The sequence below is a fragment of the Mustela lutreola genome, chromosome 5 (assembly GCF_030435805.1).
Source record: "Mustela lutreola isolate mMusLut2 chromosome 5, mMusLut2.pri, whole genome shotgun sequence".
Taxonomy (NCBI): domain Eukaryota; kingdom Metazoa; phylum Chordata; class Mammalia; order Carnivora; family Mustelidae; genus Mustela; species Mustela lutreola.
In genome coordinates this window covers 84,376,005-84,399,789 of record NC_081294.1, presented here as the reverse complement: position 1 = coordinate 84,399,789, position 23,785 = coordinate 84,376,005, and the positions used below count along the sequence as shown (strand labels likewise).

The following is a 23,785-nucleotide window of genomic DNA, read 5'->3' as shown; positions in this document are numbered from 1 at the left end:
GTGCAAATGCAGTAAGCATGAGTTTAAAAGGAACTCTTATCATTAGTTAATAACATGATTGCAAATATTGAAAATCCAGAATAGTCTACAGGCCAACCTGTAGAAATAAGCAGAGAATTTAGCAAGTTCACTGGATACAAAGTCAATATTCAAAATCAACTGTAGTTTGCTCAACAAGCAACAAACTACTGGAGAATAAAATCTGGGTAAGTAATTACCATTTATCATCACATCAAAAATATTAAATACCCAGGAATAAATCTAAAGATATATATGCTATATCTCTACAATAAAAAGTGAAACCAAAGAGAGAAATATACAGAAAGGTATATAGGAAGTTCACGAATTGGAAGGTTTATTATTTTAAAAAGACCTTAATTCTGTCTGAATTAGTTTCAGCATAAGCCACTACAAATACCAGCAGCTTTTAAAATACAAGTTAACTAGCTGAGTGTGAAATTTATACAGAATTGCAAAGGGCCAACCACAGTCAAGATAATCCAGAAGAAGAATTATGTTACTGAATTCTGCTATCCATAGAAAGCTACAGTAATTAAGGTAGTGTGACAGATGTGTAAATGCACACAAGGAGATCAATAGAACAAAGTCTGCAAATCCACATGTATTTGGTGGGATGACTCTCAGCATATGTGTTATTGCAGCGCAATAGGAAAAGGAGAAACTTTTGTGAATGGCGCTGGGCTAATTTGATTTCCATATGGGGAAAAAGTGAATCTTGGTCCTGGATTACAGATCTACATTTCAAAGCTAAAACAGTAATGCTCCTAGGAAACCCGGTATGGGTAAAGATTCCCATACTACCCGTAAGGGAAAGGATGGATAAACTAGGCCACACTTAAATTCAAGCTTTTTGAGTGACTCCACACCAAAATAAAATAAAATAAAAAATTAACATCCTTGCGGAGTGTAAAGTAACTCACAGATAGAGCAAACAATTTATATTCAAAAATGGACAAATGAGGGAAAAAAGGCAACCAGTAGAAAGATGTACAAGACTTCAGCACTTCATAAAAGAGGATTTAAAGTGACCAACAATTATATAAAAATGTGGCCAAACTCGTAAATCACCAGGGAAATCCAAGCTAAAACCACAATGAGAAGCCATTACCCCTTTACTGGCACACCTATGTGAAGAAACTGACAATACCCAATGTTCGTGAGGTTTTTACAGCAACCTGAATTCTCAGACATAGCCAATGTGAGTATAAACTGGTACAACTTCTTTGGAAACCTGTATACCAGCTAAACCTACATAAATCCCAGGATCCAATGACTTAATTCCTATGTTTCCATCCCAGATATATGGATCCTGCTTACCAGAAGATACAAACAAGAATGTTAATAACAGGACTATTTGTAAAAGTCTCACACTGGAAACACCCCCGAATACCCATCAGTGGAAAGATGTGTAAACAAGTCATGGGATATTCATACAATGGAAAATGAGAGAGAAATGATAATACATTATTGCTACCCATGAAATATGGATGGATCTCACAACACAATAAAACCATTTTGCATCCCACCTTTCAAAAATAACATCACTCACTCCTTGTGTGCTCCTGAAGCCAGTCCCTTTGATCCTTTGTCTTATTTTTTGGATTTGGCTCTTATCAAGTTCACAATATCTGTATCTTCCCAAGGCCAAGTTTGCTCTCAGTTTTCTCCTTATTCCTGACCTCTCTGCATCACTTGCAATAGTTAGCACCCCTTCCTTTGTGAAACAGCCTCTAGATTCTAGGATGCTGCTGTTGCCTGGTTTACACCTATCTTGTTGGCTAGCTTCCAGGCTGTTGCTTTTTGGTCCAGTTTCCTGAGTCTTCCTCTGTCAGAACTATAAGAGTGCTCTAGGTCTTTAGCCCTTGGCCCTTTTCTTGCTATTTAACTTCTCTCCAGAGATCTGCCATTCAAGCCCCTGGTCTAAATAGCATCTACAAGTCGATTTTTCCCATATTTGTGTTTTGCTGGCCTTCTCCTTGGACCCTGGATTTCTCTTCTGAGCTTCAGACTTACTGCCTATGCAGCAGCTCTATTTGGATGACTAAGAGGCAGCTCAAAATGAACACAGCTAAAAAAGATTTCTTGATTTTCACAATGAATCTGATCCTCCTCAGATCTCCCCATCTTAGTGAATGACACAGTCATTCACCTAGTGGCTCAGGTCAACAGTCTGGGAATCAGGAGTTATTTTATTCTTTCTTCTAGCCAAGGGGCAGGCATGTTTTCTGAGCAAGGCCAGTTGGACTCTCTCCCAGGACTTTGAACCTTCACTGGGTGACATAAGGTTAGAAAATTGATGGGAGCTGATTCATCCCAGCTGAGAGAGCCATGAGGGCCTGTCTGTTAATTTCTGCTCCCTAGATTCCCAGAACTGCCTTTGTCCTTCACTTTCTCAAGACCTGCTACTCCAGCATTACGTTTGAGACTGTAAGCCACTCCGTGTCTTCCCAAAGAACTTCTTAGCCTGATTTTAGCATTTTCTAATAGCTTCCTGTGTTGTTTGCAAGAAAGGAATTCTTTTTTTTTTTTTTAAGATTTTATTTATTTCTTTGACAGAAAGAGCACAAACAGAGGAAGTGGCAGGCAGAGGGTGAGGGAGAAGCAAGCTCCCTGCCAAGCAGGGAGCCTGATGTGAGACTTGATCCCGGGAACCTGGGATCATGACTAAGCCGTAGGCAGAAGTTTTACTGAGCCACCCAGACGCACACAAGAAAGAAATTCTTGGCAATACTGATGAGTAAACAAGTAAGTGAATGTCTGCATTTTAAGGGCTCAATTTCCTGTCTATTAGTCCATCAGTTGGTCAGTCAACAACCATGTGTGCAGCCATTACTATGTATCGGTCACACGATTAACACTGTTCTTTGCTAAGTTCTTCAGGGACTGCTGTCCATTGTTCTCCACTTACCCAAGCTCATCAGAGCCATACTCAAGGACAACTTCTTCCAATGATGGCACTGGATCATTCAGGATAGCCTCTCCTTTTAAAGATCCTTAACGTAATCACATGTCTCCCTAAGATAACACAGCCGGACACTAAGATAAGAACTGATTTTAGTCAAAAATATATCATTGCAACAGGAATCCCGTAGTGTGAAGTGAACTCCACTTTGATGAGTATAGAAGGGACCGGGTGTTTGACAGGGAGGATGAGAGGATGGAGAGGGGATAAGCCAGGACCTGGTAGTCAGCAAAATGAAAGTTACAAAGAGCCTGAATGGAGTCTCTATGGGAAACTCATCTGGATTTGTTAACTGGCACTTACCAAAGTTAGGCCCCTCCCTTCCCACAGAGGCGGGGAGATAGGCCCTGTCTTCAGGTGTTAGCTGGAGCAAACAGTAAATTCTCTTGGCAGCCTTGCATTTACTCAAGCAGGCAGGGTAAGGGGAGCTAGTGTCATCCTAGGGTTGTGGCCCTGAGCTATTTAATAAACGATGTTAGCATTTTGTTCAAGTGTTTATAGACCAAGTTTGAGGCCTGGGCAAGGAGATGGTTGAGAAGAGCCCGGCCAAAATCTGGTCAAGAGGGAGGCCCATGGTACTCAGATGAGCACTTCAAAGATGGATGAGAGAAGCAGAGAGTTGGAGTCAGAGAGAGGTTGGAAGAAGCCATGTGGTTGGCTTTGCTGTTGGAGGAAGGCGCCTTGAACCAAGGAATGCAGGTAGCCTCTAGAAGCAGGAAAAGGTAGGAAAACATTCTTTTCTAGACCTCTGGAAGGAACATAGCTCTGAGGACAGCTTTCTTGCAGCCTAATGAGATTGATTTTGCACTTCTTTTTTTAAAATTTTATTTATTCATTTGACAGAGATCACAAGAAGGCAGAGAGGCAAGCAGAGAGAGGAGGAAACAGGCGGCTTGCAGAGCAGAGAGCCTGATGTGGGGCTCAATCCCAGGACCCCGGGATCATGACCTGAGCTGAAGGCAGAGGCTTTAATCCACTGAGCCACCAAGGTGCCCCTGATTTTGCACTTCTGGCCTCCATAAGCATATGATGCTAAGTTCGTGGTTTTTAAGTGGTTTCATATTCTTTTGCTATGAAATTTGTAAAATTTATTTACAGTGAAATGCACAGATATTAAGTGTAGACTTAATGAATATTTACAAATCTATGCCCTGGTACAGGGCAGCAGCACAATCATGAGGATAGAGTATTTCAGCTGCTCCCAGAGTTTCCCGCATGCTATGTTCTCGTTAAACCCTGTATCCCATAGGTAATCATTTCTCTGATTACTTTTGTGTGTTTGTGAACTTTCAGGACAAATGGAAATACAGGACAAAAGAAAATCATGTGCTAGCTATATTGTGAAAATAGCTTTAACTCCACGTACCACCAGTAGGCATTGTATGAAGCCACTAAGTTTATGGTAATTTGTTCCAGAAGCAACAGGAATACAGCTAATACAGCTGTTATTTCTATGTAACGTAATATGGACGTAATATGGGTATTTTTCATTTTCTTTAGAATGTCTGTATTTTCATATTTTATATAAAATGCGTATTTCATATTTTAAAAATTAATTAATTTTTTTAAAATTTAGAACAAACCCAAAGACTTCCTAATGGCCAGGCCAGCTCACTGGCAGGAGCACATGTCTACTCGGGAATCTGCTCCAGGGGTTGAAGGTATATTCTATTTGGGGTGAGGCCTCACTGAGTTTTTGTTTTAAGCCTCATTTTTTTTTTTAAGATTTTATTTTATTTTTTTAAAAGATTTTTTAAGATTAAGCCTCATTTATTTTTTTTAAGATTTTTTAAAAAGATTTTTGAAGATTTTATTTATTTTTATTTATTTGTCAGAGAAATAGAGAAAGAGAGAGACCACATGTGCACACAAGCAGGGGGAGGAGCAGCAGGCAGAGGAAAAAGGAGAAGCAGGCTCCCCACTGAGCAGGGAGCCCGATGTGGGGCTCTATCCTAGGACCCTGGGGTCATTACCTGAGACTAAGGCAGCTGTTTAACTGACTGAGCCACCCAGGCTCAGTTGTCATTTATTAGGCACCTACTATGTGTGAGGTGTTTTAGAAACATATCCTTATTCATAGTAGTACCTTCTGCCCTGGGTCTTGCTGTTATCCCCAATTATGGAGGAGGAAACCAAGCAAATACACAAGGGAGTTTGGTCCATTCACACAGTTACCAAGTGGTGAAGCAAGGGTTCAGACTCACGTCCTTCTGACTTCAGGGCTCACCAAAAACCTGGAATGGGCCTGATTAGATGAGGGGATGTTTGTGAATGTGCAGGAAATGGCAGTGGTAGAATGGGGCAAGAGCAAAACCTGAAGCCTGGTGCCATCTCCATTCACTCTTTCCATTATTCATTCATACATTCATTCACTCATTCATTCAGCAGAGATCTGTTGAATGCTTACTGTGTGCACGAGGCATTATTGTGGGAGCAGTGAAAAAAATATACAAATATACCTGCCTCATAGAGTTGGTATTCTTGCGGGATGTAAAAGACAATAAAGAAAACAAGTTCCGTTTCCTCCCTAATTTGTAAGAGTCCTCTGTGAGGTCCATAGGAGGTGGGGATAGTGTAGCAGGAAATGCAGGGTTTTTGAAGCCAGACTTCCTGGGTTTGAGTCCTGGCTCTGCGAGTTCCTGGCTGTGTGGCTCTGGGAAAATGACTCAGCCTCTCTGAGCCTCCGTTTCTCTGGTGTAAAATCGGACTCATAATCCCCATCCACCTAAATTGTGAGGATGAGTAAATGAGACAACAGAGGCAAAACTCTGAAGTAACAGGATTCCGATGACAGGGAAGCCCTTCTTCTTTCTGTGGCCCTGGAGGCTACCTTGAGTTCTCATAGTTCATGATTCTTTGGAGAAACACTGGTGTGCAGTCCTCAATAATGGAGGCTGATTCCAGGGAACCTATTTGGCTGTGTTCAGTGGTCTGACAAGGACCCCCTTTTCCCAGTCCCGATACAGGTGGTCCTTTCCACTTACAACAGAAGATCTTGTCTTCTCATTTCCTGAAACCACACGTGGGCCCCTTCTGTTCCCAGAACAAGAGACAAGGGAGGGGGCCGCAGACCGCCCTGAGGAACTGTGTGTGCAGCTGCGGGCTTAATCTCAATTAACAAAAGCCACCTGGGGAACCGGGCTCTGCTGGGCAGCACTGGGAGGGATTTGTTTGCAGGCTCTGGGTTGCCAAGGCTTTGTGAGCAGCCCTCAGGGAGGGACTCGCAGGGAGATTTTATTTGCTTTTCCTGGATGCCAGCCCTGTCAGGCAGCCTTTGCTTTATAACGCGGCCTACATCCGACGATTGTGTTCCCGAGTGGGGTCAGGTTCCCCGTGGCTGGAGAGGTTCAATTTTAATTCAAAATATGCTTTCACCCTTAACTCAGCTGGCCCAGACGAAGACATACACACACACACACACACACACACACACACACACTCCCGTTCTACTTAGTCCTTCATGTCCTCTCACACTCAATACATTTATTATATTCTTTGATTAACAGCAGCCTCTCAAGGTTACTGGAAATGTGGGGTCCATCAGGAGCTCTGCCCACTACTGCTCATCCCCACGTCGCCCCCACTCTGGGGCTGCATTACAGTGAGGGTTGCCAAATTCAGTAAATAAAAATACAAGATGCCCACTTACATTAGAAATTTGGAAAAGGAATAATTTTCAGATCAAATGGGCGCCGCGCAGTATTTGGGACATATACTAAAAACAATTGGTTATTTTTCTGAAATTTAAATCTAATTGGGTGTCCTGTGTCTTATCTGGCAACCCTAATGCCACCTTGTTTGTGTTGCTCAGTAAATAGAGCCACAAATGAGGGAACGAATGGGGCTAAGCATGATTAAAACCGGAAAACCAGAGGCAGCCATTTCTCTGGCCAGCACACACGGATGTGTTGGAAGTGGTTGTTTCAAGGTGGAAGCATTATGGAGAATTTTCTTTCTATGTGATTTTTCGGTTCTTCCAGTTGACTGCCATGTGTGTAGTTTTCACATAGCACATATGTATTCACACCTCTATACACACACATGCACACACACACCCCCCAACTTCTTAACATTAGTGTAAAACCTCCTTAAAAGAAACAGTTTGTGCTTTTCCTCAGCCTGAAAACCAGAATTTTCTGAATACATCCCTAGGAGTTAGCGGCATTTGGAGTATCCAGGAGAGGACTACTGACCTCACCAGTATGATAAAGTATGCAAGAGGTACGCGGAGATTAAAAAGGATTGCTGTTCCATTATTAATAATACGATGCTTCTTAAGAAAATTGGCGCCTGACGCTTTGGGGATGTAAAGATAACTCTAGTTAAACTGAAGGCACAGGATCCTGATTAAATTGTACATAATGGAGGGGGGGGATTTTTGAGTCTTTGTTCTTTGATTTGCAGAATGAGGGTGGAAAACAAAAAATCACAAGCTCTTATAGAGAATGAGTAGAAGACTTGGCCCTCCTCCACCACACACACAACTTCCTGTGATGTTTTGAGGCTGAGTGTCACTGGAATTTATGTCTGGGGTGCCCACAGTGGCCCAGCAGGGATGGACATGTTCGGAATGCTACACCTTCGCAGAACAAGGAAGGAAAAGAACTCCCATTTATACGATGCTTGCTCTTTGCTGAGCATAGCACTGTATCTCATTTTGCTCATAAAAACAACCCAAGTTACACACATTAACCCCATCTTATAACCATGTGAGTTAAGAATGATAAAGATTCAGGCACCTGGGTAGCTCAGTGGGTTAAGCATCTGCCTTTGGCTCAGGTCATGATCTCAGGGTCCTAGGATTGAGCCCTGCATCGGGGGTCCCTACTCAGCAGGAAGTCTGCTTCTTCCTCCCCCTCTGCTGCTCCCCCTGCTCATGCTGTCTCTCAAATAAATGAATAAATGAATAAAATCTTTTTAAAAATTATGAATATTGCTCACAGGTCACACCTCCAGAAGTACTGCAAGGTGCTCAATAGTTGAAGAGTCACTTACATTCCCTATGTTGTACTTACTAAGGCGGAAAGTCTTTATTAGAAGGAATCAATATGCTTTCTGACCATTAAAAAAAAAAGATTTTATTTATTTATTTATTTGACAGATCACAAGTAGGCAGAGAGAGGGGGGTGGGAAGCAGGCTCCCCACCGAGCAGAGAGCCTGATGGGGGGCTCAATCCCAGGACTCTGGGATCATGACCTGAGCCGAAGGCAGAGGCTTTAACCCACTGAGCTCCCCGGGCACCCCTCCGACCATTTTTATCTCAAGATTTGAATGACAGAAAGTTTTCTGCTATCCTTGAAGGATGCCCTCTCTCACTCAGTTCTCAATGTGATGCTAGAATTAAGGTGGGGACGGGTTTCTTCTCCCTCCTCTGTCACTGTTACTGGTGCCCACTGTCCTGTGAGTTCCGTGTGAGAGGGAAGGAAGGCTAGGCTCTGTGTCAGGCTGTCACCAAGTCCCTATTCGTGGCGCACCTCGTATTCCCTGCATTGATACCAAATTAGCAAACGGCAAAATCGGTAGACACCCACTTTATAAAAAAAGCAAAACAGGAATAGACTGAAATCCATTTTGCATATTTAGTGATGAGGGACCAGCGGTGTGAAAGGGGGAAATGTGAAATGTGGAGTATGTCCTTCTAAAGGGTTCCTGGTCTTAAAAGGAGAGAGTGAGTCGGCTGAGCTTTGGAAGAAGGAGAATGTGACTTTGAACAAAGGGAGGATGTGAATTGAGAGAACCTCGTCATTGTCAGGGTGGAGAGTGGGGAGAAGGCAATCTGGTGATTGTGAAAGGTGGGGAAGAGAGCTGCATGGATGTAACAGTGCGTGGCAGTGCTGTGAATAGGCCACTCTGAGCTACTGATTAAACACACCGAGCGTGGGCCACAGTTAGACTCCACCGCGTCTGAGGAGGGCATGAACCTATTTCCGGGTCACACAGAGTCGTCTTTTCAACTCTGGTTGTAGCGTCTTGGAGCGAACTGTATATTAAGTGAACTGTATTAATTAAAAATGGAGGGAGACAGGTTTTATGCATTAACTCTTCCAGAAAAATGTCCCCAAACACACAGTGACATTCCAAGTATTTTTCCATTAGTAGTCTCTGAATAAAGACTTTTTTTTTCTTTTTTGCCTTTGCTAGTAGAAACTGCTTGGTATGCATATTTAAATAACAGTCACACTGAATTAGCTTTAGGAACAGGCTCTTAACATAATGGATGCATTAAAATGTAGAGGAAAATGAGAGAGCTGCATACAGCCCTCCACGTGTAAGAAAAGAGCGGGGAATAAGAGACAGCCAGTTTCTAGCCATTTACTAAGCCTTGGATTGTGATCCTGGCTTGGGGAGGAGACCACAGTTACCTAATGTCTAGCCACTGATCTGAGTTTAGCTACGGCTCTATTAGAAGCTATTTGGTGAGAAAGGCAGCATCTGTCCTTTTCCAACTCCCAGGTGTATATTTGTGGACGCTGGAGAAGGCTGCTGCAAGGAATCCATGTCCACTGCCAGTCACTGTAGAGAGCAATGCTTTTCTGTACACGTTCCCAAGACCAACCTCCCCTCAGCCGCTGATGACCTACTTAGCACCCGATGTTGCTGCCCCACAACTAATGGGGGAAAAGTATCTAGTGAACGACAAGACATCTGAACTCGTTCTTTGTCAGCCTATTTAGCTGCCATGTTTTAAAAAATGTAGGGTCCTGAAGGACCAGGGAACTGTGACCAAAACAAAAAACAAAACAAAACAAAAAAGGCAAGATTTATTCATGACCATAAAACAACAATTCGTTTCATTTGAAGTCAAAGAAACCAAGGAGAACCAAAGCCTTTTGGGAAAAGCCTAACTGAAGATTTTGCACATGCACACCTGGAAATCCAGATGGGTTTACGGACCAGTGTTTGGGGGTGAAGGCAGAAATGGCTCCATTCAGAGAGCCTGTAAAAGCACTTACCACAAATTCACCAGGAAAGGGTGCTCCAGACCTTGCATGATCTGGAGTTCCTTGAAGACATTCCTCACTTCGTTGCGCTCCACACATTTCTGTTTGTTCATGTACTTCATTGCATACATCTTCTTGGTATCGTTCTTTTGCACAATGCAGACCTAATGGCACAAACCAGAGTGGGAGAGCAGTCAGGGAGCTGACAGATCACAGCTGTGGGAGACAGGACAGGAGGTGCTCAACAGCATGGCCTGGAGGCCTCCTTACTTGCAAATTCTCTGATGCTAAAGTTGCTGCTTAGCTCTGATTTCAGAGTAGAAAATCTCATTTTCTTCCCCTGTACCGGGTCAGTTTGTGAATCTCTGCTTTCTCAAACAAGCCTGCCTGTTTTTTGGTCTTTGGGTTTTGTTTAGACAGCATGCTGGAGAAAATAGCTGCTTCCTTGTCAGGAATTTTCCAACAACCAATGACACGCTTATTCTGATCTGAGTGACTGATAGGCGTGCGGCTGAACTGCCGAGCTGAACCACATGGCATCAAGAATTTCTCTTTACACCATAGTTGATAGAACCTAAAAGAACTTAAAGCACTGAGAAAGCACTGACCATGATGTCCATGTTTTGGGAATTCTTTTAGAGGGTCTAGATGTCTGATAAAGTGGACTGCAGATGATTTTAAAAGGCGAGTTCAGTATGATATAAATATTCTCAAAGTATATCTCTATCAAGAAATTAATGATCAGGATTTGAATCTAGAAGTTTCTTGCAGAAAAATTAGCCTGGATCTATCTTTCATGGTAGATTTTTCAAAATAAAAACATGGTATAACTGGAGGGGAAGCAGATATTGGGCAGCTTCTTTTCCACATAAAAAGCACCTGGGTGGCTCAGTGGGTTAATCATTTGCCTTCAGCTCAGGGCATGATCCTGGGGTCCTGGGGTCGGGTCCTGCTGTGCAGCTCCCTGCTCAGTGGGGAGCCTGCTTCTCCCTCACTCTTTGCCCCTTCCCCTCCTCATGCTCTCTCTCTCTTTTTCTTTCTCTCATAAATAAATAGATAATATATATATATATATATATATATATATATATTTTTTTTTTTTTTTTTAAAAGAGTTAACTCTTACATTGACAGGATAAATGTTACCAAAGGTATGGGTACAATTAGCAACTGAGTCCAACATTTTGCAGTAGAGAGAGAGTCTTAAAAGAATTAATGAGCACGACACTGAAATAATTCTGAGAACAAGAGGTGTCCATTATACTACACAACTGAAACTGTAGTGAGCATTTTATTTTATTTTTTAATTTTTTTAAAGATTTTATTTATTTATTTGACAGATGAAGATCACAAGTAGGCAGAGAAGCAGGCAGAGAGAGAGGAGGAAGCAGGCTCTCTGTAGAGTGGAGAGCCCGATGCAGGGCTCGATCCCAGGACCCTGGGATCATGACCTGAGCCAAAGGCAAAGGCTTTAACCCACTGAGCCACCCAGGCGCCCCTTATTTTATTTTTTAAAGATTTGATTTATTTACTTGACAGAGATCACAAGCAGAAAGAGAGGCAGGCAGAGAGAGAGGGGGGAAGCAGCCTCCCTGCTGAGCAGAGAGCCCAATGTGGGGCTCCATCCTAGGACCCTGGGATCATGACCCAAGCCAAAGGCAGAGGCTTAACCCACTGTGCCACCCAGGCGCCCCGGTAGTGAGCATTTTATGAAAAACCTCTCTGAGTTATCATTCCTTGTGGTCCCAGTAACTGAATAATCTGAACATTCTCAGACTTTGTTTGCTGAGCTACATAACCCTGCTGTTGGCTAATCATTTGGGTTCTCACCTTCCCAAAACTGCCTTTCCCAATGGCTCGCAAAATCTCGAAGTGGTCAAAGTTAACTGTAAAACAAAAAGAACAATGTGAAAGATTATCAGTTGCTTTTCAGTTGCTAATAAATAATGAAGATTAAGTGAAACCAGAGTACCCTGTTTAAAACAACATTCCAGATAACCTTAGGGTGCCCATTCATTTATTTAATAAACATTTCTTTTCTTTCTTTTTTTAAAAAAGATTTTATTTATTATATTTATTATTTATAAGTGTTTCTTAAACGCTTCTTACTCATTAATCACAGTTGGGGGATATAATCGTAGCAAAGTAAAAATGGAATATCTACCTTTACGGAGCCTGTTGTCTAGGCAGGGCTCCATATAGAGAGAGACACTTATAGATAAAATAGTCATAAATTAATGGACAATTAGAACTCCCACTAAATGTCAAAGAGAGAAGCCATGGGGCTCTAAGAGTACGTAACAATGGATTTCACATTAGTGGCAAAGTCAGGAGGAGCATCACTGAGCACTGATGATTATGGTGAGATCTGGTCCTAGAGAAATGGGACCAGATAAGAAAGATACCTTTGGCCCATGAGCAGTGTGAGCGTGAACTTTCTGAGTGTTTTTCAAATGGGGTCAAGCCCCATTTGTGGGTTATGAAATAAATTGGGTGTTAGGAGACGCATCGAAAATTTAAACAAAGTAGAATATGTAAGAAAATAATAAGAAATGTCTCAACTGTAGGAAGAAATGTCTCAACTGCTTCTGAAACTTTATTTTGGTTTTACGTATGTGTGTAGGTAGCTATGGATTGGATCATGATAAAATATTTGGTATATATTTTTTCCAGGTGGTGGTCAAAATAACTTGAAAGACACTTCCATAAATTTTCTCTTAAGTTTCAAAGTGCTATACCCAAACCAAGGATTTCCTCACACTTATTACATGAGGCACAGTTCTATATTATGTACCACAGAGGTGTCAAAAAAATGACCAGGATTTATTTGCAAGTTCAAGATTTAATCTTGACCAAACCTAGTAACATAACACAGTGATTTCTCCACTAGGAGCCTAGACTAGAATGTTGCGATGACATTTTTAATCTTCAAGCATACAGCAGGTACCCAGAAAGCATGAAGTTCCATTGTGATATTAATCCATTTTGTGAACCATGTCTCTTTATAAGCCATTTTAAGCTTTCATGAAAATGATAAAAGATTAGATGCCAGGTGGCTAGTTCTACTAACGTAACTGCCTTGATTAATGTCTGGTCCCAGGAAAGTGGTAGGCCGGAAGTTTTAGAAAGAATTCATCTTATTTATGCATTTCTAGTCTGTTAAAAAGAGAACAGACTCCAGTCCAATATTGTGCTGTCTAGTGTCACTTCCATATATAATAATCAGCATGGGGAGAAAGCCGATCACAGATTAAAAGTGGCTGGAAGAGCTCTTATTCCATCCTTATAGCGCCCCCCCCTACTTTTTTTCTTTTAATTCCAGGGTAGTTAACATACAGTGTTGTATTCATTTTCAGGTGTACAATTCAGTGATTCAAAATTCCTACTCAGTCCTCATCAAGGTAAGTGTACTCTTAATCCCCTTCACCTATTTCATTGAGCCCCCCACCAACCTCCCTTCTGGGAACCATCAGTTTCTTCTCTAAAGACTGTTTCTTTGCTTGTCTCTCTTTTCTCTTTGTTCATTTGTTTTCTTCCTAAAATTCCACATATGAGTGAAATCATACAGTATTTGTCTTTCTCTGACTGACTTATTTCACTTAACATTATGCTCTTTAGATCCATCCATGTTGGTGCAAATGGCCATATTTTGTTCCTTTTTATGACTGAGTAATATTCCATTGTATATATGTACCACATCTTCTTTGCCCATTCATCTATCGTTGGATCCATGGGGTGCTTCCATAGCTTGGCTATTGTAAATAATGCTACAGGAAGCCTAGGGGTACATATTATTCCTTTGAATTAGTGTTTTTGTCACCTCTTCAGTTTAGTTTGTTCCTATTTTATTATTTTTGGTGCAATTGTCATGGAATTTTTACATTTCTCTTTCTGCTGCTTCATTATTAATCTATAGAAATGCAATGTATTTCTGTACATTGATTTTGTATCCTGTGACCTTACTGAATTTAATTATGATTTCTAGTAGTTTTTTGGTAGAATCATCTCTACTTTTCTATATATAGGATTATACCATCTGCAAATAGTGGAAGTTTTACTTCTTGCTTACCTTGGATGCCTTTTATTTCTTATTCTTGTCTGATTGCAATGGCTAACATTTCCAGTACTGCAGTGATTGAAAGTGGTGAGAGTGGACATCTTTGTCTTCTTCCTGACCTTAGAGGAGAAGCTCTCAGTTTTTCCCCATTGAATATAATGTTAGCTGTGGGTTTTTATATAAAGGCTTGATTATAATCACATATGTTCCCTGTAAACCTACTTTGTTGAGGTTAAATTATCATGAATGGATGTTGTACTTTGTCAAATGTTTTTTTCTGCATCCATTGAAATGATCATATGGCTTTTATCCTTTCTCTTATTGATGTGATATATCACACTGATTTGTGAATGTATCCAGAGAATAAATCCTATTAGATTGTGCTGAATTAATTTTTAACATACATTGTCGGATTTGATTTGCTAATATTTTGTTGAGGATTTCTGCATCTATGGCCATCAGAGATAATGGTCTATATGTCTTTTTTTTGGTTGTGTCTTTACAACAAAATTGTAAATTTGGGTTTTGGAATCAGGATAATCCTGGCTCCACTTACTGTTCCTTCTTAAATGTCCAGCAACAGAAACAGTAGTTAGGAGGGGGAAGCTCATGGAAAACACAGTGAGACCTCATAACTCAGACAAAATGAGAAAGAGATGAAGTCAGAATTATGGATTATTTTATCAACGCAAAACCATTTGTATTAGAGGCATATAGGATTTACCAATTGGGCTGGGTATCAAATAGCATATCCTCTGTGTACTTTGATCAATGAGTATAGTATTAACCAGCCGATTATTTATGGTTCCGATGGGCCTGCAGCCTGTTTTTGTCTTAACTATAAGCTAAGATCAGTTTTTATATTTTTAAAGGATTATTAAAAACAAAAATATGCAACCATATAAAAGTCTGTAATATTTACTAGCTGGCTCTTTACAGAAAAGTGTGCCAGCCCCTGAGATGAAAAGTACCGTCTTTGGAGACAGACTACCTGAGTTCACATCCCAGCTCCCACAATTAATAGTTGTATGATCTTGGCAGTTTACTTCTATGTTCTGTTTCTTCATCAATGAAATGGCATGGAAATAATATACATCCCATTGGATTTAGAGGAAGATGAAATGTGTTACCATACATATAGTACTTAGAAAATGAACGAGTACTAGCTACTTTCACTAGTACTCCTACTACTACGTCTTAGAGAATAGACTAATTCAGACTCCCAGTAAATACCATCATAAGCTGCTGTCATAACACATGAATATTATCAGCCAGCATGGGAAAAAATGGTGGTTGTCTGTCATTTCTCCACATCTGGGGTTTTTGGTAGTCGATGGTGTGGTGTTTTTGCAGTGTTTCCTCCCATCTCAAGCACAGTTAACCTTTATTGCATTAACTTGTTGTATGTTGTCCTGTATCTTGTTATACAACTTTGTTTCTGGTTCATGGAGAGGAGATCTGGTGCCAAGATGACATAAAGGTCTTCTAGAGATACTGCTAGACCCTGGCTCTGTGTGGGGCCTTGTAGGCAGCGGTTGAGTGTTGAGAGAGCAGAGCCTGGTTCTCACTTCCACTGACAGAGCTGGCCTGTATATTTGGCCTGTGGAAGAACAGACAGACCGAAAAGCTGAAACTTTCAATATCCTTATCTGCTTTGGCGTCTTGCTTTCACATGTGGCTGCTCACCTCAGTCTTAGAAAACATCCTATCAGTCTGGTGTCCTTAAGCTTGCCCGGAGGTGTATTAGGTTAACCGCCAGAGTTGAGTGGGTCCTAATGTTATGATACAACTTCAAACATTTTTTAAAATATCTAAACTAAATACCACAAAAAGGCTTATTTTTGAGTTTTTCTTTGGGTTAAGTGCACATTCTCCACAAATCAACCCGACGCAGAAATTCTATATGCACAAGAGATCTGTTTATGTGTGATTTGGTATGCATTTCATTTTTTAAAAAAATATTTTATTAATTTATTTGAGAGAGAGAGAGAGAGAGCACAAGCTGGAGGGTGGGGTAAAGGGAGAAGCAGACTCCCCGCTCAGCAGGGAGCCCAACATGGCCCTTGATCCCAGGTCCCTGAGATCATGACCTGAGCCAAAAGCAGAGGCTTATTCGACTGAGCCACCTAGGACCTGGTGTGCATTTCATTTTTATATCTCATTTTGTCCTCATGACAACCTTATGGCATGTGTAGCTAGGGGTGCTCCAGCTCAGAGAGATTAAATAACTTGCTGTGGGCATCACTAGTATAGTGATTAAATGACCCTGGGGTTAGGTTCTGAAGACAGAAAGTAGGGTGGAACCTTGGTTAGTCCATACAAACTACAAGTGAATATCCTCTAGAAAGGTACTGCTCTGAAAACCAAAGGAGTCCTTCAAAATTTCCCACAGAGTTTTGTCCTGCGTAAGCACTGAATGAAGCTCATGAATTGCATTTAGGTGCTCTTACATAGAAAACACTGAAATACGAACATCACACTCAGCTCACTGGCAGACTGGAATTGTTAGTCACGTGGAAAATAAAAGCAACCGAGGGGACAGCGGGTTGACTGGTATCACAAAACCACACCCAAAGCCTGAGTGCCCAAGTAGGTGGCGCCAATCATCTAAGTCTGCTCAGGTGCAGTCAGGTAAACTCAGTATACACCTTTCCGGTTCTGGACCCAGGCTCTTAGCCTCTTTCTTTCTTTCTTTCTTTCTTTCTTTCTTTTTTTTTTAAGATTTTACTTATTTATTTGACAGATTTCAAGTAGGCAGAGAGGCAGGCAGAGAGAGAGGGGGGAGGAAGCAGGCTCCCTGATGAGCAGAGAGCCCGATGTGGGACTCGATCCCAGGACCCTGAGATCATGACCTGAGCCGAAGGCAGAGGCTTTAACCCCCTGAGCCACCCAGGTGCCCAGGTGCCCAGGTGCCCCTTAGCCCCTGTTTCTGTAGCCATCTTTACGCTGTCACTACTGTCTATCCGGCCATCCCAGAGGCAGAATCAGGGGAAGGAGAGTGGGATTTCTTTGCCTCTCCTTTTAAAATCACATGGGTCAAATCCGCTTTCCCCAAGTCTTTCCCTAAACTGAAGCGTGCTGACTGTGGCATGTGGTGCTTGATGCTTTTTCTTTCCTTTGTTTGGCTTCTCTTCCCATCTCCCCAGTCTCAGCATTCTTTGCAGTAAACAGAAGGAAAGGGGAGACTCTTTTTAGAGTTAGTGATACCACCCTGCCACTTGGAATTTGGAAGAATAGAAGGTAAACCAGACTCTTCCCACCCCCGCCACCTTTTTTTTCTATGGTTGAGGTAAAAATATTTGGAAAATATTTTATTTTTTCCTATTAAAAAAAAAAAAACGATTGCTGCCTAAGTAAATACCAAATCATGACCATATGCACAACTGTGGAGAACTGCACTTCTTGGTGTTTATGTAAATCTTTCTATTGATGAGGGAACAAGGACAACAGCTGTGTGTCCCCAGCTGTAAAATGGCGCTAATTAAACTTGACTCACAGGTGGTCTTGAAGATGAGCTTCTATATACCAGAAGTATAATGTCCGGCTCAATGAAAACTAAAAATTACAAATGATAACACACAATTATTCGAAGAAAATTGAGACTTCTTCCCATTCTAAATTTTTAGTTGCATTCCCAGAAGGCAGCCTCTTTGAACAAATTCTGTGTATTCTTTAAGAGAATTTTTGATAGCAGGAGCAACATACTATCATTCCTATAGGAACATAGATTATAAGCTCTTTCTATACAGTTACATTCTCCCTGTTCCTTCATATATCATGTACAAATCTATAGCTAATTATTTTAAACAGCTTTTTCATATTATATTGTGTAGAATGTCCCATACGATTTTTAGCTTTTTGATGGCATTTCAAAGATGGTTTAATTATACCCTGTTATGTGGAAGACTAGTACAAACATCCTTGGTCAGCTTTTGTGCAAAGGCTTGTAAGCTAGCTCTGTGAAAGTAGAAATGCTGTTAAAAAAAAAAAAAAAAAGGAGTCTGTGAATTTTCCAATTTAATAGACACTGTATTTCGCCTCTCAAAGATGCTGCACCAAACTCCTCTACACCAATAGTATGGAATAGTGACGTTCTATCCACCAGCTGACAGGTGAAGAAAAAAATTAATTATTGATTTAGTTTGTATTTCTTAAATGATGAGTAAAACCTCATATCTTTGTATGTGTATTGTTTCCAGAGAGCTGCCTATTCATAGGTGTATGCCTGTTTTTAGTGAGTTATTAGCCTTTTTGCTTTGCAAGTGTGTTTAAAATGTTACATAAATTAAGTCTCTCTTGAGCAAATTTTAGGAATATTTCATCCAGGCTGTCCATTTGGCTTTTAACTTTAAACATTTTTAATAGTGTAGAAAACTACAGTGTTACATTTGCGTCTCACGTAGTCAAATTTTCTGTAGTCAACTGTATTGTTCTTTTCCTTTGGGGCCCCCTGGGTTTATGTCTTTCCTAGAAGGGCTTTTTTTTTTACTTCAAGACTGTTAAAGGCATGTACTTATATTTTGACCAGGCGTTGTTGTCCTGCTGTTTTAGTTTCCCCAACCTTTCTCTGCTTAAGTTGAAAGTTAAAACAATTGTTAATTTCCTTGTATGTGGCCACGCCAGTGGGATTAATAAGAAGTGGATCCTTTTGGGGCACCTGGGTGGCGCCTGGGTTAAAGCCTCTGCCTTCGGCTCAGGTCATGATCCCAGGGTCCTGGGATCAAGCCCTGCTTGGGGCTCTCTGTTCAGCGGGGGGCCTGCTTCCCTCTCGCTCTGCCTGCCTCTCTGCCTACTTGTGATCTCTGTCTGTCAAATAAATAAATAAATAAAATCTTAAAAAAAAAAGTGGATCCTTTTGAAGAGCTTTGGGAGAATATCATCATAAAGCAGGCTCTCCATATTTTGCTTAGGCTGGTAAAATGCCTTGCTCATGTAACACAATGTTAGATTCCAGTACTGTTCGGCTTCAACTGATGGCACATTAAGCCAGTACGTTCTGGAGTACCAAGATAAATTCTTCAAAGAATAATACTATATATCTTAAAAAAAAAAAAAAAAAAGTCAAACCAAAGTCTGGCCTGACTTTTTGGTATACTACTTTAATGTACAAATTTGCTGCTTAAACATGTCCCTGCTTTGGGCTGTGATTCTCTAAAGGCAAAGGTAATTCACCATGAAAACAGTTCTTGCTTAGCTGGCTACAGGTCCCCCTTCTTCCTTCCAGTCTTGGAAGAACGTGGAGATTTGGTTACCCCCTAGTATAGCAGAAGAGACACTGAGGTGGAGTAGAGATGCAAATAGAAATTGCTCAGTGAACTCAGTCTGTGTTCGCTGACATTTACTGATGGCTGACTCAGTGGGAGTCAGGCATTGTACTAAGTGCCAGGGAGAGAGAAAGCCAAGGCTGCCTTCTTTATGGGGCTTATGGTCTAGTGGACAATAGAATCATCACTAATGGCTAAGATTTAACATTTATGTAAGGAATATCAGGCATTATGCTAAGCACGTTACCTGCACTATCTCAGTTTTCCTCAGTGCTTTGAAATAGTAGTACTACTATTGCCATTTTTTGAGATGAGCAAACTGCTGCGCAGAGTAATGATGCAGGTTTCCCAAGGCCACGGAGGAGGCGAGGGGGGCCGGGATGGAAGTCCCCCTCACGTGACTCCAGAGCTGTCCTCAAACACTGTTCACCGCTGAGGCCCATTCAACACAGATAATGATGCCCAAGAAAGAAGGATGGAGAACACTGCGTCAGGGAAAGACCTGGTTCTCCACGATGTCCATACTTCTGCTTCTCTCTTCAGGAGGGATCTCTCCTTTTCACAGATGCTCTCGCCCAGCACTGGTCTCCCCAAACGCATGCGTCACTTATCAGTCACCTGCCCTGTGCCACACCGTGAGCCAGAACCTTCCGTCTGAGAGTTGGGACTGTGACCAGCATGACTGTAATCTACATATTCATGTTCATGTAGGACTTTCTGGTGTGGAAAAGCATGCTTCCCATTATATTACTAGGCTTTCCCAACATGAGATCAGAACTGGCCAAATGTTAAAAAAAAAAAAAAAAAAAAGTATGTGGGGAGGAGACAGGTCAGTGGGTCAAAGGCAATAAAGAATCAAGCTGACATCGAATAAAATAGTCTCACAAGATAAAGGGGAAGTCCTGATGCCTTAAAGTGTAGGGATCTATATTCATACAGGTCCTACTTTGGTTACTGATTAGGCATCCCAAATATTCTGCCAGTGATTTGATTTTTCATTTTTACTTTTTTTAGCCAAACGAATAAAGTTCCAACTAAAGTAAGTCCTACTGTAGGGAGATCACAGTGTCATGGGATGGAAAGCAGGGACAGCCAACTAGTCCAGACAACATAGCGAAACATCCAAGGGGAGATGATTAGGAAGAGCAAGGTGTTGCAAAAGGACTTGCTCTTAGGACTCTTTCCTCTAGATTTTCTTCATTTTTACACCTGCATTGCATTGGAGTATCAAGAAGATAATTTCCCAGGAAAAGAAATGAAACACACATGTGCCTAACTGCATGATAAAGTAATATATATGTATTAAGAGTCATACATGGTTCCACAGTGTTTCCCAGCTGTGTCTTTCTGTTAGAATCACACAGTACACACTTTCAAAAATGCAGATTCGGGGGCCTCCTCTAAGTCAGGCTCTGGAGGCTGAACCAGGGAATTCGTATTTTAGTCAGCTTCCTGGGGGATTTTGATGGAAACTGCCTGGAGCAGAGTGTAGGTCTTGATTTAGGAACTCCTACTCTGTACAGTAAAAGCCACAGGAGTGGCTCCTTCTGGAGAAGATAAAAGAGCATCTATACCCCAACCTTCATAGCAGCAATGGCCACAATTGCCAAACTGTGGAAAGAGCCAGGATGCCCTTCAACAGATGAATGGATAAAGAAGATATGGTCTATATATACAATGGAATATTATACCCCCATCAGAAAGGATGCATACCCAACTTTTGTATCAATATGGACGGCACTGGAAGAGATTATGCTGAGTAAGTCAAGCAGAGAAAGTCAATCATCATATGGTTTCACTTACATGTGGAGCATAAGGAATAACATGGAGGACATTGGGAGATGGACAGGAGAAGTGAGTTGGGGGAAATCGGAGAAGGAGACGAACCCTAAGAGACTGTGGACTCTGAGAAACAAACTGAGGGTTTTGGAGGTGGGGGAGTGGGAGGTTGGGTGAGCCTGGTGGTGGGTATTATGGAGGACACGTGGGTATTATGGAGGGCATGGAGCACTGGATGTGGTGCATAAACAATGAATCTAGGAACACTGGGGGGAAAAAAAAGAGCTTCAGGGAAGGCCAGCATTTTGGCAGGGGCTTGCAGAATGGGTAGGAGTTCAACAGCTTACCAAGCAGAGGATAGGGACACCACACTTCTGAGTGACCTAAACCTTAGGGTGAGGACGCTCTCCATAGGTGTGTGTTGATTATTTAATTTTATTTCAGTGGCCTTAAACTTCCCCTTCCACCTTTGCCCCCAACGCGATGAATTTGAAGCAGATTAATAATGGTGTCTCTAAATAATTAATAAGCCTCTGTTGTCTGCACTGTATCACATCTTAGGTCAAAGCTGATAATTAAATTCATCATCTATTATCTATATACATGTTTAGGCACTGTCCAGATATTTTATCACCAAAACACTACGAAGTGGTAATATTAGTTCTACTTTGCAGATGAGTTACAGAGACCCAAAAAAGTTAAGTCTTGACTTGAACTTGTCTTCGTGTGGCTCTAAGTTCCATAATTTTAATGTTACAGGTAAGTCCTAGAAAGTTTATGATACAATATGATGGTTATGAGCATGAAACTGTGAGTCTGGGTTTTGGCTGTACTACTTACTAGTAATGAACTTGTTAGTCAGTTTACCTCTCTGAGTCTTTATTTCTCCTCAACATTTTGATCCTGTATAATACCCCAAGGTTCCTATGAGGACTAGGTGAAATAAACCACATCAAAGGTGCTTATCAAGTATTTTTAGCAGACAGTAAAAATTCAATAAGTGTACCATCACTCTTCCTGGTTTTGTTACGGTTACTAGATAAATTACTTTAGTATCAGCCCAGAACATTGCTTGCTTTGCCATAACATTAGGAAAATGATGCTGAGTGTTCACATAGGACAAGCAGTGCCAAGAATGTAACCTCTGTGAAGGGAGACATTGGGCTCATCTGGTCTATCATTACATGCACACTGTCTAGAACCATGGTGGGCACAGAGAGTGGCCTACTGAATACACACTAAGTGGAGGAAGGGAACAAGGAAGCACCATCATCAAAGTTTTATGAACTATAGATGGCTTTAGAGGAAAAATTTTAAGGATCTATTCTTTCATGTAGATTTCCTAAGACATCATTATTTACAACAGGTAACTCTTAAGAAATGTGTTACCAACAACCTAAAATCAAAATGTTTTTTAATGAGGCAGGCAGTAGAGTAAGTCTCCACTTGAATGCTGAGATTTCCCGGCAGACATTATATTTACATGTTAAAACCACAAGGATTGACTTACTCGGTCTTTGAGCTCAAAAGCATTGGGACCTGCCATTCTCCACCTTGGCAACCTTCCACCCACCAACTGTCCTAAGTGAGGACATGGTGGATAACCTCCCAGCGACTAGAGGATAATTAACAGCAGGAGTCAGAGAATATCTGCATGACCCTTGAACAGAAGTGTGAGTATTTCACTCTGTCACCAGAAAGGCGCCCACACGACACCAAAGACTGCCACAGCCCTTCTCAGAACAGAGGAGGGATCAGTCCCTCTTCCAAGTTTTGTTGTCACTTTGCCCATTTTTAAGGATGGACATTGCATGGTTTGCCAAGAAAGAAAGTAAAAGAACAGGGAAAAAAAAAAATGAACCTCTGGTTAAAAATATAGTTCTTCTTGTGTTTTTTTGCAATTTCCCATTCATTAGATGAATGTTTCGTCATCATACTATGTTCCCAAATGGAGGCAGTCACAAAGAATGGCTCACATAATACTGTTTGAAGACAGTCACAACAAAGTGGGAAAGAAACTAAGGTCACTTGTCCAGATGCTATAGTTCTGCTAGCAAGTCAAACCAACCAATATCCATTGAGGATCTATATGTGCATGACTCTGCTATACCCTTGGAAAAACAGAAGGAGCTTGGGACTAAGTCACACCCTCAGGAAACTGAGTATGACTCAGTCAGCCACATTTGTGAGAACATGTAACCTGTGTGATCAAATGCCCCTTGTCTCATTTGTATTTTATTTTCTGATAGTACCTTAGCAATCCAGTCTTCCATCTTTCTGGAATTAGATGGGGATAAATAAATAGATATATAGGCAAATATGTAGACAGATAAAAGCTATTCAGTGTTGATGTTTGGTATGGAAAGAGGCTCTGTGGACCTTCCAGGGGCAGGGGCGGGATGAGGAATATAGTGACATGATAATTGTGCTGCTTCATTTTTTTTTTTTTTTAAGATTTTATTTACTTATTTGACAGAGATCACAAACAAGCAGAGAGGCAGGCAGAGAGAGAGAGGAGGAAGCAGGCTCCCTGCTGAGCAGAGAGCCCGATGTGGGGCTCGATCCCAGGACCCTGAGATCATGACCTGAGCCAAAGGCAGAGGCTTAACCCACTGAGCCACCCAGGCACCCCGTGCTGCTTCATTTTTAATGGATATTTTGATCAGTGATAAAAAACAATCTGAGTCAGACAGAACTGCCTTAATATCCTAGCTCCCACTTATAAGATGAAAAAAAATTGGGAAATTTATCTGATACTTCT

General features: G+C 41.3%; 1 protein-coding gene across 3 annotated transcripts in view; it reads right to left on the bottom strand.

Moving 5' to 3' along the window:
* STK32A (serine/threonine kinase 32A) overlaps positions 1-23,785 on the bottom strand; it is a 135,412-nt gene that overhangs the window by 87,814 nt on the left and 23,813 nt on the right. For 2 of the 3 annotated variants that reach the window (XM_059174975.1, XM_059174974.1), the window contains exons 3-4: positions 11,755-11,810; positions 9,938-10,089 (exon numbers count right to left, since the gene is read on the bottom strand). In XM_059174975.1, coding sequence (XP_059030958.1) covers positions 9,938-10,089; positions 11,755-11,810 — 208 coding nt within the window. Of the gene's footprint in view, positions 1-9,937; positions 10,090-11,754; positions 11,811-23,785 lie in introns of those variants that run through there. The other variant, XM_059174976.1, reaches the window with a different exon arrangement.